Below are 17175 nucleotides of genomic sequence, written 5' to 3' on the forward strand. Positions count from 1 at the left end.
GGCTGTCTTGCTGTCTGCTGAGCCACTACCTGGTGCATGCTGTTTGCGGCTCAGGCAGGAGAGAGGGCCTGAGGTGCAGGGGCCCCGGTCACAGCATGTCTCTAGGCCCTGGAAGCTTCCCATAGGCCGGGGAGCAGGCAGAATGCTCAGTGCCAGGCCGTGCCCCGCCCCGGCCCGTTGCAGGTGTAGGCTACCATGCAGACACTGCACAACGTGGCTTCCAGCATTCGGTGCCACGAGAGCTGTGCGCCTAAAACTGACGTGGCTCAAATGTGTACACATTCCCTTTTCTCTTAAAAAAATACCTTGCCAAGTTGAGGTGCACATCTCGAATCCCAGTGCTTTAGGAAGCTGAAACAGGAGGATGGCGAGTTCTGTCCTAGTCTGGGCAACATGGCACATTAATGAGGACCTGTCACAATGTGTATTTCTGTATCTGTATATAAAATTTACATATAGCAAAGCATTAATCTTCTTGTACCAAAAAATTCATCTCATTTGCTTTTTTCTTTTTTGTGGAACCGGGGATTGAACTCAGGCCCTTGCACTTGCCAGGGAAGCGCTTATTCACTGAGCCATCTCCCCGGCCCCTCATTTGCTTTCTGAGATGGTGTCTTGCTATGTTGTTCAGGCTAGTCTCAACCCCTAAGCTCAAGAGATCTGTCCTGCCTCAGCCTCCACAGTAGCAAGGATTACTATGCTCAAACTATTGGGACTTTTTATGGCATGAACAGAGATATATGAAGTCCAGTAAGAGATTTTCCTCCAGAGGTTACTCGTCTAGCAGAGGACTTCGATGGCTGGCAGTGCTGTGTGGAGGGGAACCTTCAGCCAAGGCTCCCTGCAGCTGCCCTGTCAGCAACAGCAGCCCCAGGCCGTGGCTCTCATAGGACAGTGGCATGGGGATGCCCCCACCTCTAGCCAGGGTCAGCTGTCCTCAGGAGTCCTCTTCTCTCTTCTCAGCTGGGCTTGAGCCTGCAGTCCTGCCTCAGCCTCCGAGTGCTGGGATGATAGGTGTGAGCCACCATGTCCAGCTCGCCCTTCCTCTTCGTGCCTCACTGAGGAAAGAGCCAGCGGCATGTGGCTGTGCCCTGGAGGATGAGCATCTCCAGGGACAGGTGGAAAGTTCCCCTAAACCAGGAAGTCCGAAAGAGGTGGCCCAAAAGCAGGGTGTGGGCGGCAGCCAGGGATGGTGTGGAAGACCTAGGTGGCTGTCACCAGCACACTGGCGAATGCTCAGCGCTGGGACACCCACGAAGCTCCCCCCTCATACTCCTGGTCCCAGCAGTCCTTGCTGCCATCACTGCGGGACCCAGATTGCCCTCTGCCAGTGGTGTGGCTCTACTGGACGGATGTAGAGCTCTGACCTCAGGCTTGGCTTTGGGACCATTCCAGGGAGACTCTTGGGGACCTGCAGTGCTCCTGCTGAGGTGGAGCCCAGTCCGCATCTCCCTTGGCCAAAGGGCCACAGGGACAAGCGGACTGTGCATATTCTCCCACCTATGGAAACAAAAAGCAAACAAGGCAGATTTCTGGGCCTCACGCCTTCAGCTTGGGGCCCTGCTGCTCCCCGGTGGTCTCCGAGTACCAGGACTTGTTAGACCTCAGTGCTGAAGCTGTAGCCTCAGCCAGGCAGCTGCTCAGCCTGAGGCCTGAAGCTGTGGTGCAGGCAATGGGGAGCCGGGGAGCAGGTGCCAGCTCTGTGCGCATGCCTGCCCGCTGGGGCTCCTGAGCTCATGTGGGACAGCACTGCTTCCCAGCCCAAACTCCAAGGACGACCACTGCAAGGCCCCAGGATCCTGCCCTGCCCGGCTGGACCCTGCTCTGTGCCGATGGCCACTGGCCTCACTCAGGCCAAACCCATCACATGGTCCCTTGTCCCTGTGTCTCCAGTCCATCCAGCCCACACAGGGTCCTGAGGCCACCAGGGCCTGAAGTAGGTGGCTGGGGCTACTGGGAAACCTTTCCAGGGACAGGAGCCCTGGATTCCCAAGAGGATACATCCCCCCGCGACACCGGCGTTCCCAGCATAAAGCAACTAGACGGGGTCTCCTGCTGTACTAATGTATTCCATCTTTCAAAAAGAAAGACATGATTTTAATATTACTTAACAATATGTTAAAAAAGTAGCCAGGCAGGCCTCCGTGTTAATACGGTCATACGCTCTAAACGGACTTGATGGTGTGAGTGCTGGGTGGGTGTCATCAACGTTCCCATTCTCAAGGGGTCTTACACAGGCTGGCTACGAGTCAGGGGCAAACACAAACAGCGCAACGTGTACACTCGGAAACAGCAGATCGTGAAGAACAGAGGCGGCCTGCCCGCCCAGCCGCCTCAGGTGGCACACAGGGCACGTGGGAGCTGAGGGACAGCCACACCCGGCTGGACAGATGACAGGACTAGGCGAGATGCAGAGGCATTGGGCCTGTGGGTGATACATATTCGTCTCTGGCCAAACCCCAGACCTCTGAGGCCACGGTGGTGGAAGAGGTGAGAACTACTGTTCCGATCTGACAGCACGGAGCTACAATCAAAGGAGTCTCACTCACAGACTACACGCACACGAGCTAACAACGCAGGCCGGCATCTAGGACTGGGCAGGGCTCAGGCTGCGGTGTCCACCCTGCTCAGCCCTGGGCAGGCTCCATAGCTCAGGGCCTGCAAGGACTTGGCTCTCAGGTGATGGCCACCTCCTGTGTGTCCCTCTTCCACTGGTCCCTGCTCAGTGGGCAGCAAAGGTGGCTTTCTTCAAACTGAAGTTGGACCAGTTGATAGACAGCCTTTGCCGATTCTGTCGAGCAGAGTCCAAGCAGAACCTGCAAAGACAAAATGCTGGACAGTCACCAAAACAGATGGGCAGATGGGCACAGCTGGGCAGGGATCGGACAGACTGACATCCTCTGTTCTTATTAGACACTGGAGGCTCAGCAAGGGGACACCTGGAGGAAGTGACAGGTCCCGTGTAGGAAGGAGGTCCTGGGCAGTCTGTGCCTTCTGCCACGATTTCTCCCTTGTTGTCTTCAGGTTGGCTGTGAGGAGCTGTGTGCTCACTGCCAGAGGGGTGTGGGCTCCACCCCACCAAGACCCTCCCCTTCGTATTTCATTTATTTAAATGCTGTATGGTTGGTTAACAGAGATGTGCCTGTTGAACTAGTGGATTTATTATTTGAGTACTTTTTTTTTTTTTTTTTTTTTTTGGCAGAACCAGGGATTGAACTGAGGCCCTTGAGCTTATCAGGGAAGTGCTTATTCCACTGAGCCATCTCCCCGACCCTCCCCTTCGAATGAGGCACCTCTGCAGGCTCAGTGCCCTGGCCAGGCAGTGAAGGCACCACCTTGGCCACAGCCTGCTGGAAGCAGGAAGGGGGATGAGAGTGTGTGGCCTCTCAGGCTAGAGGCATCTCACAGAGGCTGCAGGATCCCAGGTCCCTACAACAGCCCACTGGGGCAGCTGTTCTGCAGCTGGGCAGTGACGCCAGCTGGCCACGGGAACAGATGTGCTCAGGGAAAGAGGAGCAGTCTATGTCCCAGGTAGGAGGCTGGGCAGGCAACCTGGGCTACACCTGCCACAGGGGCCACTGGGCCAACAGGTGCGCAGCCCCCTTTGATTTGCCGCAACTGCACGCTGCACTTGTGGCCCCAGCAAGCTCAAGTCTAGACAGGGAAGCCCCGAGTGTGCACAGCTATCATGGCACAATTTTTTTTTTTTTTTCTGAGCTGGAAATTGAACCCAGAGCCTGTACATAGTAGGCAAGTGTAGGCTCTACTATTGTGATACAACCCTAGCCCATTATGACTTTGGTTTTAAACTTTGGGGCAAGGTCTTGGTAAGTGGAACTTGTGACCCTCCTGTCTCAGCTTGAAGGGGAACTGCAGGTGTGTCAGGGCACCCCGCATACTTCATTCCTTGAACCTTCAGCGTGAAATTCTCCCAGGATACACTGGGTTCAGCCTGCAGCCAGGGCCCACAGAGGGCGGAGAACTGAGGGTCCAGCCTGTGTTAACATGTGTAAACCTATAGCAGGGTGTGGAAGTGGAGCACGGCAGAGCCGCAGCTCCTGCCTCCCTCCCCTGTGGGGTGCGGGCTCTGGGCTCACCAACACGGCCTGCTGCACCACTCTGAAAACTAAGATGCGCTCCGTCCTGTTTCCAAGGCAATGATGCCCAATTTTTGTACTCAAGGAAAGCATGCTTTCTTTCGTTTGAAATACTTTCTGAAGTTCTCATCATTCCAGCTCTAACTGGGGGAAGAGATCAGAATGAAACCTGGAAACGGTGGCCGCTTTCGCTCATCTAACACAGAACCCCTGCCGGCCTGGCTGTGGCTCTGCCACCCTGCCATGACCCTTGTGCTGACCCTGCCACCTACCAGAGGCCTCCGCCCAAGGGCAGGGCGTCATGTCCCAGAGTCCGCTCCCCTCGTGGCCCCTGGTGGCCGCACCAAGTCAGCTGCAAGCTCATGCACTTCCTCAGAGCTTCCATGTCTGCCTGTGCAGCTCTCTGAGCTGGCCGGCACCTCTGGACCGCCCACCGTGTCTGGGTGTGCGGCTGGCTCCCCACTGCCTTCCTGTGTCCCAGGGCAGATATGCTGCTCGGAAGCTGCAGCCACAGCCCTGCACAGAGCCATCCTATGAGGCTAGGGAGCCACGATGGTGGTGCAGTGCCAGCACGCAGGAGGCTGAGGTGAGAGGATGGTGAGTTGGAGGCTGCCTGGGTCACATACAGGAAAATCCTGCCTCAAACCCCCCGAAATCAACACAGTGCAGGTCAAAGCAGACATGGGTCCCAAGGTGTAGACTCCTGGGACTGCCCTGCCGTCACCTGCCCCAGGACCTCTGCACACAGCCTAGGTGCAGCCTGCCCAGGCACTGCAGCTACCTCCATGTGCAAGGTTGCTGTGGCCTCCTCCCCAGGGGTGTCTGTTCAGCTGGGTGCTGAATATTGACACCGTGGGGCACACGTGGCTCTGGCTGCTGCCTGGGTGTCCCTGAGGTGTGTGCAGGTACCAACTTCCTTCCAGCAGGCTCCAGAGTAGCCTGTGGCTGCTTCTGGTCATTCCCTGGTCCAGCCGAGATGCCTGTCCTGTGCCTGCTGGTCACATCTCGCAGAGGGACCCTGTTGGCTTCCAACTGGCTTTCCTATCCTTTCCTGTAATCTACCTTTACATTTTTTAGAACTGATCCTTGTCGTGTGCCACAAACGTGCGTTAAGACCTGTCCTTGAATGCCAAGTAATGTAATGTATCAGTCTTGACCGACTGGCAAGGTCTTGCTGTGTTGCTTAGCTGAGCTCAAATTCCCGGCCTTGAGCACGTTCCTGCCTCAGCCTCTTGGTAGGTGGACTACCAGACAGAACACGGATGGACTTTGCATGTTTTTCCTTTTTCTTAGTACTGGGTAATTAAGCCTGGGGCTTTCTACCATGAGCTGTATCTTCAGATCCCCATCTTCAAAAAGTTTTTGAGGGGCCAGGGAGACAGCTTAGCAGCCTAAGTGCCTGCCTGGCATGCACAAGGTCCTGAGTTTAATCCCCGGTACCACCAAAAAAATAAAAAATAAAAAAAAAAAATAATAATAATAAAATAAAATTGAGACAGGGTCTCTAAATTGCTCAATGCAGGGCATAGTGCTCTACACCTGTAGACCTAATCTTTGGAAGGCTGAGGCAGGAGGCTCACTGCAAGTTTGAGACCCATTACAGTAAGACCTTGACTCAAAAAACCCAAAAGCCAAAGCCAAAACAAAACATCCATATTTGCAGCCCAGAGGATCTGCCTTTGGTGTAGTATGCAGTAGAGATGGGACTTCAGCGCATCCCTTCAGGAGACTCTACCCTGCCTTCTTTTTTAAAATTTTTATTTATTATTATTTTTTAGGGAAGGGTCTCCAGGGCATTCAGGGTCTCACTACTAGATCCGACGCGCAGTGATCCACCTGTTTACAGCCTCCCAAGAGCTGGGATTACAGATGCACATCACAACAGCAGTCTCAACTGCAGGCTCCAAGCACCCCAGGGGCAGGGCCAGCACGGCAGGCTGGGGGATCGACTCTCTGGCTTTAATCCACTGAACTATCTGGCCGGCCCTTAGCCTGCCTTCTAAATGAGTATGTGTTTCCACAGTGACTGGCCAACCTACCGACACAAGCGAAGGCTCAGTATTTGCACAGGCCGTTTCTGGAGGTGGTGGCCTGTGCTAGGGTGTGGGGGCGGTGTCTGGGCTGTGCCACGGGACACCATTACCAGAGTCTCACAGCCACAACTTGCTAGTCTTTTTTGTTCTTCAGTGGTACTGGGTATCAAGCCAAGGCACATTCACTCGTTCACTCAGCACACACGTTTTGCAGTACTAGGGATTGAACCCAAGGCCTTTTCACTGACCGTACATTCCCACTTTGTTGTATTTTTGGTGGTGGTTGTTTTTTGAGATAGGGTCTCACTATGTACTCTAGACTGCCTTTAAACTATGAAACTCAGCTAGCCTTGAGCCCACAGAAATCCTCTTGCCTCAGCCTCCTGAGTGCTAGGATTATAGGCATGTGCCAACACATCTCAATATGCCATTTTATAAAAAGTATTTTGAAACAGGGTCTCCCTAGGCCGCTAACTTACCCAGGACAGGCTCTCGTTTGTGGTCCTCTGGCCTCAGCTTTTCAGAGTGTTGGGAGTACAGGTGTGCTCCACCTCACCCAAGCTGACTTCCTGAATCTCTACAAAGTCTAGAGAGTGGCCTTCCATGTTCTTTACTGTTCCAGGAAGACATCAGCCAACCCATCTTATTTTTTCCTGCAAAATGTGTAGGAATACCATACAGGAATGCCTGGTTGCCCTAGGGGACAGTGCTCAAGGTCTTCAGCTATCGCCCCTCCTCCCAGACGCAACCACCATGGCCGTTGAGAGGTAACTTTTTGCTCCTTCTTTGTAAATGTGCACATATGCATCTGTGAAGTTTTTTCTTTCTCTTTTCTTCCTCCCCTGCTCCCCTCCTCTCCCCTCCCCTCTTCCCTTCCCGTCCCTTCTTGTGGTACCAGGGACTGAACCTGGGACTTGCACTTGCTTGTGCCCCTAGCTGTCTCCCTGGCCCTACGGACAGTAATTTCATCCTCACAAGCTACTTCACTGAGGCGTGATTTATGCACAACAGACGCAGCCGGCGCAGAGCACACAGATGTGGACAGACTACAGCCCTGGCTGGTCACCTCGGCCAAGAAGCAGGCACATCCACGAAGCCCCTGCTGCCTGCCTGTCCTGGCTCTGCCAACACTGATCTGCTGCCTACTGCAATGGACAGATTTGAGCTTCTGGGATTTCACGTAGGTGAAGCTTGCAGTATGTGTTCAGTGTCGCCTGTTGCTGAGGGAACCATTCTGGAGAGATGTTCCAGGTGCTGCACTGGCAGCAGGGTCCCCGAGGGGAGTGTGCCGGGGCCCTGCCCTTCCAGATGCAGGCGTGGGATGCTCCCAGCTTCCAGCCATGGCAAATTAAACGGCAGCAGCATCTCTGCATGACTCCTTGCCAAGCACGGGCTTCTGTTTGCTCCTAAGCTTCTTGCTGTGGAGCATCTGGCCTCATAATTGGGTTTTTTTGGTTTTTTTTGAGACAGCTTCACCCTGACCTTGAGCTCACTTTGTAGTTCTCTCTTTTTAGTAAATCACTATAAGTTAGGGTCTTTGCTTATTCTTCAATATTGTAGTTCTACTGCCAGTTTACCAATTTCTTACTGCAGTGCGTCCCTGACCTACAAACCTTTAAGCTGCAACCTTTCACAGGTACAGATGGACCTCCACTAGGAACCCTTGCAGGTCTGACCAAACAGCAGAAGTACCGTTCCATTACTGTGCAGAACTGGAAAAGGAGTTTTTTTTTTTTTTTTAAATTTTATTTATTTATTTATTTGTGTGTGTGCGTGTGTGTGGCCAGCTCAGCCCACCAGGGGGCGGGGCTGGCTGGCATGTGGGGCTGGGGAATTGAACCGTGGTCCCTTGTGCTTTGCTAAGCTTGTTCTAAGTAGGTGCTTTAGACCACTGAGCCATCTCACCAGCCCCTATAGTTACATTTAAAGATCAACTGCAGTGAAGCTATTTCTAGTGTTCTCTTACTTTAATCTCTGTGGTATCTGTTTTATTTTTTCCTTTAATTTTTTTTATTTCTTCCCTAAAGTTAAAGAATCTTTTAATACAGAATTTTCTGAACAGAAAAGTAGAAACGTGTGTGTGTGTGTGTGTGTGTGTGTGTGTGTATTTAAAATTTTTATTTATTTATTTTTTGAGGGAGAAGTCTAAGTTGCTAAACTGCTCGGGCTGGGCCTGAACTTGCAGTTATCTTGCCTCAGCTTTCCTGAGTGCTGGGATTACAGGTGTGAGTCCCCATGCCTGGCACGTCTGCTGCTTTGCTAAAGTGAGGTGGTTCTTACAGAACTCTTCTGCTTGTTTTAGGATTTTAAAATATTCCCACTCACGTATGGTGGCACACGCGTGTAACGCCAGTGCTCCAAGGCTGAGGCAGGAAGATCCCCATGGGTTGGAGGCCAGCCTGGATTACATAATGAGTTCAAGGCCACCCTTAACTATCATGGAGACCTTGTCTCAAAGAAAAAAAAAGTCTAATGGAGAAGATTATGGTTGGGCAACGGAGTGAAAGTGTCCCAAGGGTCCTTTATTTTATTTATTTTATGTATTCAGTACAGGGCCCACGGGGTCTCACTACCAAACCCAGTCCCAATCAATGTCTCAGTGTGCCCTGGGGGCAGCACACCTGGGATCGAACCCTGGTCCCTGCGTGAGCCTAAGCAGGTACTTTAATCTGCTGAGCTATCTGGCTGGCTCTCCAAGAGTCCTTTAATACCCTAAGGGTCCATGACATTGAAGTAGAATCCCGGATACTGATTTTATACTAAATATCTTTGCCTAAATGCTTTCACAACCCAAGTAATTTACCTGTAGGTTGTTTTAGATTTTACACACATACACATAACATAAAAAAATAAGGACAGTCTCCTCTCTTCTTCTTAATCTTATTCGCCACTGTCTTCTTTACAGGCTGTTGCAAACAGGAGCAGTGAGAATGGTGATCCTTAAACCCAAGAGGACAGCTTCCATGTCTCTTCCTGGGATATGTGGCACTTCCTGGCTGTCCAGCTTTTTCTTTTCTCACATGTTGAGGCTCACAGTTGTTAAGAGTTTTTGTAACAAACACTTAGCCTTAGAGAATACTTTTCTTTACCTCTTATATACATACTATACCAATCATATTGAAAGAAAGATATAACTTCTGGGAACATTTAAACTTTTCTAGTATTTCACAAATGAGTTTGATTTCTTGCTTGCTTTATGAGACAGGGTCTTCACTATATGGTTCGGGCTGGCTCTGAGCTCACTATGTAGCCCAGGCTGGTCTCAAACTCACCTGATCCTCCTGCCTCAGCCTCCAGTGCGCTAGGATTACAGGTGTGCACCACATGCCTGGCTTTGAGCTCATGAATTTTTGACTTTACTTGGCTTCTTCTGTGCATATTACTTAAAGCAAAGAAGGTAAAGTACTTCCAAAGAAAAAACAAGGTGGCTTAAAAAATAAATTTCTGTCATCATAGTTCACATAGTGGACAAAACATTAGGGAACAGCAGGAGTTTGCCATCAGGAGGGCTGAGGCAGCATCTACAAGGCTACTCTGCTCTCAAAGGCAGGCCACCTCTGTGTTCAAACGGCCCCCAGGAGCATGGCCTGGAAGGCTTCTCCAGATGGCCCTACTGTTCCAGCCCTGCCAAAAACACTGCCAGCAATGGTTCCTGGCACAGTGGGATGGCAACATGAACGGACGTGTGGATGTGGAATGGGCGGAGCAGCCAGTGAGCCTGCTGGTAGTACTCGATCAGGACAGGAGAGCTGCGTGAAGGGAAGACCAGCTACATGTGGCAACCACTGTCCAGGAGGGACTCGTACTCACCTTTTGAAATATTCTACCTCCCTCTCTGTCTCATCCATCTCCACACTGTCCAGGTCAATATCTTTCGGCAGAAAGACATCATCTGAAAACAGAGGCAAAGCAGCACATCAAATGCAGTGGCAGTGATCTCAACTGCGCAGAGCTCAGCACCTGGCTTTGAACTGCACCCACTTTTGGAACAGTTCTCTGAAGTGCAAAAGGCCAAGAAGGGCGAAACCCTTGTGTGCTCGCTCAGGCTTGCTGAGCACAGCGACTGCTTTAGGTCCTGTCCGCAGCGCCCGGCTTCCTGCAGGCCAGTTCCCGTGGAGCGGTCTTTCAGCCATGGCCAGTCTGTTGGCGCTCTTTAGGAGCTGGCCTCTGACCTGAGCTCAGGCTCTGTAGCAGGGTGGGTGGACAGTGGTGTCCTGTGGAAGGATGCAGACACCAACCCTCTGGGAAAAGTTTTCAATTAGCAATAATCGCGCCTCGGATAAACCTCATTGGCTACGATACTGCCACTGTGCAAAGCTACACACCAACCCTCTGGGGAGATGCCCTCCTAGGCATTCACCTCAACACACTTTGTCCAAAGCTGTGCTGGCTGGTTTTTTTGCAGAACTGGGGACTGAACTCAGGTCTGTGTGCTTGCCAGGGAAGCGCTTATTCCACTGAGCCATCTCCCCAGCCCCTGCCCTGGCTGTTCTGAATGAAAAGCCTGGTGACACCGGGCTCCAGTGTGAAAGAATCCTTTTTGAGAACAGGAGAGCACGATTCCACCTCTCAGGGTCCTAACCAGGTCTGAGCATGTAAATTTTTCTCTCTTGGCTCTGCCCTGCAGTTTGATCTGCTGGCGCTCAGGCCCAGAGTGCACATCCGGGTGGGCAGGTGTGCACTGGCCCCCCATCAGCAGAGAGAACAGAGGCCTCCCTGGTTTTGTTCTAGGTCAGCTTCTTCACTGCAGACAGGACTCCCATAGCACACAGCACCCTAGAGCTCCTCCGTGGGCAAGCCTGCCTCCCACAGCCGGACGCTGCCCCCGCCTGACCTCCTGAAGCACCCCACACTGCTTCCTCCTGCACGCATCCTCCTTTCAGGCATCAAAGCCCAGCAGGGGCGGCACCTTGGCACCCAAACCTCTTGCCTGGCTGATGCAATTCCGCCTGCTCGATCCCCACAGAATTGTCCTCCCAAGACGCTTTTAGGGCGCCTGAGCGCCACACTGCCTGCAGCCTCTCCACTGCAGTCTCCTGCACAAAAGCGGAAGGGCAAGCGCATAGAGCTGTGTGCTCAGGGCCGGCTGACCTCATGAGGACACTCGGGTGCTTTCACCCTCTGTGGGCAATATCTGTGGAGGCTGTGACCTCTCAGCAGAAAGCTGACAAAACAACTGCCATGTGTAGTTACTTGAGGGTGCAGAAATGAAGGAAAGGGGGGCTGGGGAGATGGCTCAGTAGGATAAGCGCTTGACTGGCAAACGCAAGGATATGAGTTCAATCCCCTGTTCCGCAAAAAAAAAAAAAAAAAAAAGAAAAGAAAAGAAATGAAGGAAAGGGAAAAACCGGAGAGAAGGATGGGGAAAGTGAGGGAGAAAGGGCACAATGGGCCTGCTGCCGCTGAGGCTACACAAGAGCGCATGCCGCAGGCAGGCCTGAGCAGGGCCACTTACGGCTGAGGCTTGATTCCCTGGGGAGGCAGGTCAGGCTGGGGTGTTCTGCGTCACACAGTTATGAAAGGTTGACCCCCTTTGCTTGGAGTAAGTCCTCACTGGCTACTGGCATCTGGGGCCTGGGTCACACGCTGCCTGGAGCCTGTCCCCCCTTCCCGTCTACTGCCTGCCACCTAGCCTTGCCCGATGTAGCTGCCAGATGCCGGATACCACAGCCTCCACAACTGCAAGCCAAAATAAATCTCTTTTCCTAATAAATTACTCAATCTCAGACGTTCTATGAAAGTGGCAGGAAACAAACCAAGACAAGTATACTAATAAAAAATCACAATATTGCCCAATGCCAAATTAAAAAAAAAAGTGCAAAGAAAATATCACAGCAGGGCCAAGGAGTTAGCTCAGTAGAATAAGCGCTTGCCTGGCAGGCACAAGGTCCCAAGTTCAATCCCTGGTACCGCAAAAAAAGAAAAAAAAGAAAGAAAGAAAGAATGAGACTATCACAGCAAAAGAACTGCAGACAGCACAGAGGCAACTACAGATCCCGACAGGCCGGAGAGCAGCTACACAGTTATGCTGCTCCACGTGCGCACCCTCCCGAGGGAGACTCAACCTGGCTCCGAAAGCCACTGGGCTATGCGGTCTATAAGGCAGAACCCCAGCCGAGGCCAGAAAATGGGGTGGAGCAAAGCTACCCAGGGGCAGGTGGGAGCCGACAGGAGGAGAGGCAACAGCTGCCGTCTGCAGCAGAACTCAAGCCAAAAGCACACTTTACTGAGAAAAGCACAATTCACTCAGCACATCAAGAGTGTGCACCAACACAGAGCTGCCTTCACGTAGCGCACGCGCACACACGCGCGTGCACACGCACAAGACACGACACTCAGGAACCAGAGTATCAAGCAGCAAGGCAGCCCTGAGGACGAAGACCTGAGCAGCGGTAGACCAACACATGGCAGGCTCACCTCCCCGCACACAGGACCGCCCCAGGGCCCTGGTGTGGATCCCAGCCGCCCCAGAGGTCGTGCAGTTGGGCCCCAGCGACGAGGCTACTGGGAGGTAGTGGCACTGTCAGGAGGTATAAGGACATGCCCTAAGGGACAGTGGGACCCTGGGCCCTTCTCCTCTGTCACTGCCTGTCGCGAGGTGTAATGATGCACTGCAGCCTAGCAGTGGGGCCCAGGGATATGGCCTACACCCTTTCTTCTCTGCGTCCATCACTCTAGGTACTTTCACAATGAATAACATGCCAAGTCACAAAGTATTATCTGTAAGTACGATTATCTGTAAGTAATTTTAATGAAGCTGAGACACAAACAACAGTGACCGTGATGCACAGAACCAGAAACAGTAACCAAAAGGCTCTCTGAGGGCACTCGGAAGTTGCCTGTTACACTTGGGTATAAGGGGAAACTCATGGGGGAATTACAGAATTTCTTCTCCTTCTTCTTTTTTTTTAAATGTATTTAGTGCAGAATCCACAGGATCTCACTACACAGATCAGACTGTAGTGATCCTTCCTGTTTTTCAGCCTCCCAAGTGCTGGGATTATGGTCACACGCTACCACGCCCAGTCTGTTGCCATCTCAGCACACCCTGGTGGAGGGGCTGGCACAGCAGGCCAGGGATTAAACCCCTGGCCCCTGCGTCTGCCTAAGCAGGCACTAATCCACTGAGCTATCTGGCCAGCCCTACAGAATTTCTTAATATTGTATGTGTGTGTGTGTGTGTGTGTGGCCAGCTCAGCCCACCAGGGGGCGGGGCTGGCTGGCATGTGGTGCTGGGGATTGAACCGCGGTCCCTGTGCTTTGCTAAGCTTGTTCTAAGTAGGTGCTTTAGACCACTGAGCCATCTCACCAGCCCCCAGAATTTCTTTAAAAGAAAACAAAAAACTAATGGAAAAATTATCTAAAAGACTATGCTATACACTTAAAAACAACGATCAGAAGGAAGCTCCAAGTGCTAAAGTACTTTTATTAATAAAAGTGAGGAAATGAAAACAAACTTTCTCAGTCAAAAAGCTAGAAAAAGAACAAGGAAGACAAAAGAAGTACACGGAGAAAATAAAGATAAAAGCAGAATTTAGTGAGGTACAGGAAAAAAGGTCAAACTCATTAAAGCAGAAAAATCACTGACTCAGGCAAAACAAGAAGCATGAGTACACAAAATAAGGAAAAGCAAAAGCCAATAACCACTGAAAAGAAATTTAAAACAAAATACGACTCTGCCCTACAGGTGTCTATGCACATACATTTGAAAAGTCAGGTGCAAAGGCAAATTTGCTATGGAAAGGTAGTTTTCCAAACTAACCTCATTGTATCTAGAACATTAGACTGACTTCCAGGAGGAAAGAGCAAATGCCACCAAAGAACTACCTCACCAAAGCAGCAGGCCCACACAACTGTACAGATTCAGTAAAATTCAATCAAACTTCCCAGCCTAGATAGTCCCAAAGCAGCATGAGGTGTTCCAGAATATGGAAAATGAAACATAAACCGAAAGACGTCCTACTTCTTTTTATGGAGCAAGCAGAAAATCACTGTAAAAACAGTACAACATAAATAAAGTCAACAGCAAAAAGAACCCAAAACCAAAGAATATAATTTACCACAATCAAGTGCATTTCGTTGGAATGTAAGGTTGTGTCAGTGCTAGGTAACTGATACAATGCACCACAGAAATAGGCCTGAGAAGAAACATCATGACTATTTTCACAAATGCTAGAAAATCATTGCTAAAATTCAACACTCACGACTCATAAACACACTCAGGAAGTGTTTCCTTAAATAAGCCTCAGCTCTCTGGTCAGCACCTCGGCTGCGGATACAGCTCAGTGGCCCAGCAAGCGCGAGGTCCTGCGTTCATGGCTGGTGCAAAGAAAGAAAAGGAGCCTGTATGATCCGGTCAGCAGCTCCCTCAAGGTGAAAACACCAGAGACACTTCTGCTTAGGAGGACATGAGGAAGGTAAGAGGACACACTCAGAGGCCTAGGGATTTGCACCAGTCAGGCAGCACGCTCCAGCAGAGGTACCACCCCGCTCACAAGGCCAGGTGTTTGTTTTTTTCTTTTTGTGTTTTGGAGACATGGTCTCACTAAGCAGCCTGGGCTGGTCTTGAGCTCATTTTGTAGCCCAGGCTGGTCTCCAACTCACAACGATCCTCCTGCCTCAGCCTCCCAAGTGCTGGGGTTACAGGTGTGTGCCACAGTTCTGGCTTCACATGTCTAATTTAAGATTTGTTAGGGGCCATATTTTAACAAATCAAGAACTGGAGAAATTAATCTTAATAACTATGTAATAAGTCATGAGACATTACAACATGTAATTAACATAAAATTATATAAAAGATTTCATTTTTTTATACTAGATTTTTAAAAAGCCAGTGTGTACCTTATGCTTACATCTCTCAATTTGGACAAGCCACATTTAAAGTGCTCAATGGTGACAAGTGACAGTGGCTCCATGAAGGACTGTAAAGTTAAGTGAACATGGTAGATAACACTCTAAGCTAAAAATAAAGGTGATTACTTAGGAATAAATGCAGTAAGTAATGTGGAGAATTGATGGGAAAAATTTAAAACATCTCTGAAGGCCCCAAAGTAGGCTTGAACAAATGCCCACATAACCCTACTCATGCAATTCTACTGAGATGCGGAAGGGCACTTCCACACGGCTAGGCACACTGGCATTGAAGGGGGCATGGAAACACAGGCACAGAGGGCAAGAACGCTGAAAAAGGAAACTTACGAGGCGAGGAGCAGAGATCTGCACACGTTTAAAATACACACTTGCTGTGGTGACAACAGAAACAGAGACAATAAGAATAACATGCAGAACAGACCCAGGTCCCTATGGAGATGTACTGCAGGACAAAGCGGCAGCAAGTCCACAGGAGCAGGACCCACTTCTTTTCTTTGCCCTCCTTTTTAGTCCTGGGGGTGACCAAGGGCTTCACACTGAGCTGTTCCCCTCTCTTTTTTAGATATTACTTTGACAAAGGGTCACACTAAGTCACAGAGCTGAGTTGCCCAAGCTGGGCTCAAACTTGTGATTTTCCTGCCTCAGCCTTCTAGAGTGCTAGATCATAGGCATGTACCACCACTTCTGTGCCCTCCCACCTTTGATACTGGGACTGAACCTAGAATGTGCTCAACTATGTTCTCAAGTCATTTTAAATTTTTAAATTTTGAGACAGAGTCTCATTATGTAGCTTAGGCTAGCTTCAAATTCATGGCCTCCTGCCTCAGTCTCCCTCAATGCTAAGATTTACAGGCACATACCACCAGGCTCAGCTACATTCTGTAACCATCAGTACTAAGGCAACATTGGGAAAAAGGATTAGATCCATACCTCACTCCATACACAAGTTCCCAATGTATCAGGGATCTAAACTGGTGGAAGGGAATCGCACAAAAGCTAGAAGCAATTAGGTGCGTTCCTCCGCAACCTTGGTGGCAGTGCAAAGCTTTCCAACAATCATTCAAACTCTAAGGTAGTAAAGGATTGGCAAACTGCATAAAAGAAAAAAAGAAAAGAAAAAATCCACTTGGCTGAAAGACACTCACAAAGTCAGAAGACAGCTTATGAACTGGGGGAAGGTCTGCACCATATTACACAGTTAACGGGCTAAAGCCCCTAACACACTAAGAATTTATAAAAATAAGGGCTCAGGCTGTAGCTCGGTGGTAGAGTGGCTTGCCTACTATGCACAAGGCCCTGGGATCCATTCTTGGTACTGGGAAAAAATTACAGTACAAAGTAAGAAAAGAGGGCCTGGGGAGATAGCAGATAGCTCAGTAGAATAAGTGCTTGCCTGGCAAGCGCAGGGTCCCGAGTTCAATCCTCAGTACTGTAAAAAAAAAAAAAAAGAGTATGAACAGAAATCTCACAGGAAAGATAGAGAAACAGCTCCTAAACATTAACTGACCTCAGAAGAAAATGCCAATGAAATGAGGAAGGAGTGGTTCTAGCTAACGGAGTGGCACCACGATGACACCTGAGCACTGTGTCTGTCAGCTGGCCATGCTTGGACCCCACCGTGGAGTGCGGCACGAGGCCTCTCTGGCGATCCAGAAGCCCTACTTCTGCCTCAAGGTGCACAGGACTATTCACTGCAGCTCAGTAACTGTGGAGCCCTGGGAACAACTTAATTGCTGATGAAAAGGAAAATGGCTAAGCAGGAGGACAATAAAAAGGTACTCTTCAGCTGGCAAAAGGAGAAGGAAGATGGCTATGAATCAATCTAGAGCACTTCATAGAATATATGAGGGAAAAATGGTAAAAAGATTATCTGTGGCATGGTACTCTTTGTGTAAAAGTAAAAGCAAGCAAGTTCCCAGTTTTCTACAGTGGTAAGGGCAGCAGGCAACGCTGAACCCCTCCGTTCGCGTCCCAGGCCTGAAGATGCTGGCCAACGTGCTGTGGCTGTGGGACCCAGCTCTCGCTGCGCAGATGCGCTGGGGAGGCAAGAGTGCACGCCATGAGGTCGGAGTCAGCTGCAGAACACCGACGTGCCCTGAGACCAAGCTGGGGGAAATGAATCAGACACAGGAGCCCCGCCACTGAGCAGCGTACTCCACCCACGTTCAGTCAGG

General features: G+C 50.5%; 1 protein-coding gene and 1 pseudogene across 2 annotated transcripts in view; both read right to left on the reverse strand.

Annotated features, from left to right (window-relative positions):
* Positions 1-2056: 2056 nt before the first annotated feature.
* The window catches only part of Fam193a (family with sequence similarity 193 member A), an 87850-nt gene continuing 72731 nt past the window's right edge, over positions 2057-17175 (reverse strand). For both annotated transcript variants that reach the window (XM_004624606.2, XM_004624607.2), the window contains exons 19-20: positions 9941-10022; positions 2057-2816 (exon numbers count right to left, since the gene is read on the reverse strand). In XM_004624606.2, the coding sequence (XP_004624663.1) occupies positions 2723-2816; positions 9941-10022 (176 nt within the window). In that variant the 3' untranslated portion in view covers positions 2057-2722. The remainder of the gene's footprint in view (positions 2817-9940; positions 10023-17175) is intronic.
* On the reverse strand, positions 10367-10449 carry LOC111812473 (annotated as a pseudogene).

Source organism: Octodon degus, unplaced genomic scaffold (genome assembly GCF_000260255.1).
Source record: "Octodon degus isolate 3935 unplaced genomic scaffold, OctDeg1.0 scaffold00006, whole genome shotgun sequence".
Taxonomy (NCBI): domain Eukaryota; kingdom Metazoa; phylum Chordata; class Mammalia; order Rodentia; family Octodontidae; genus Octodon; species Octodon degus.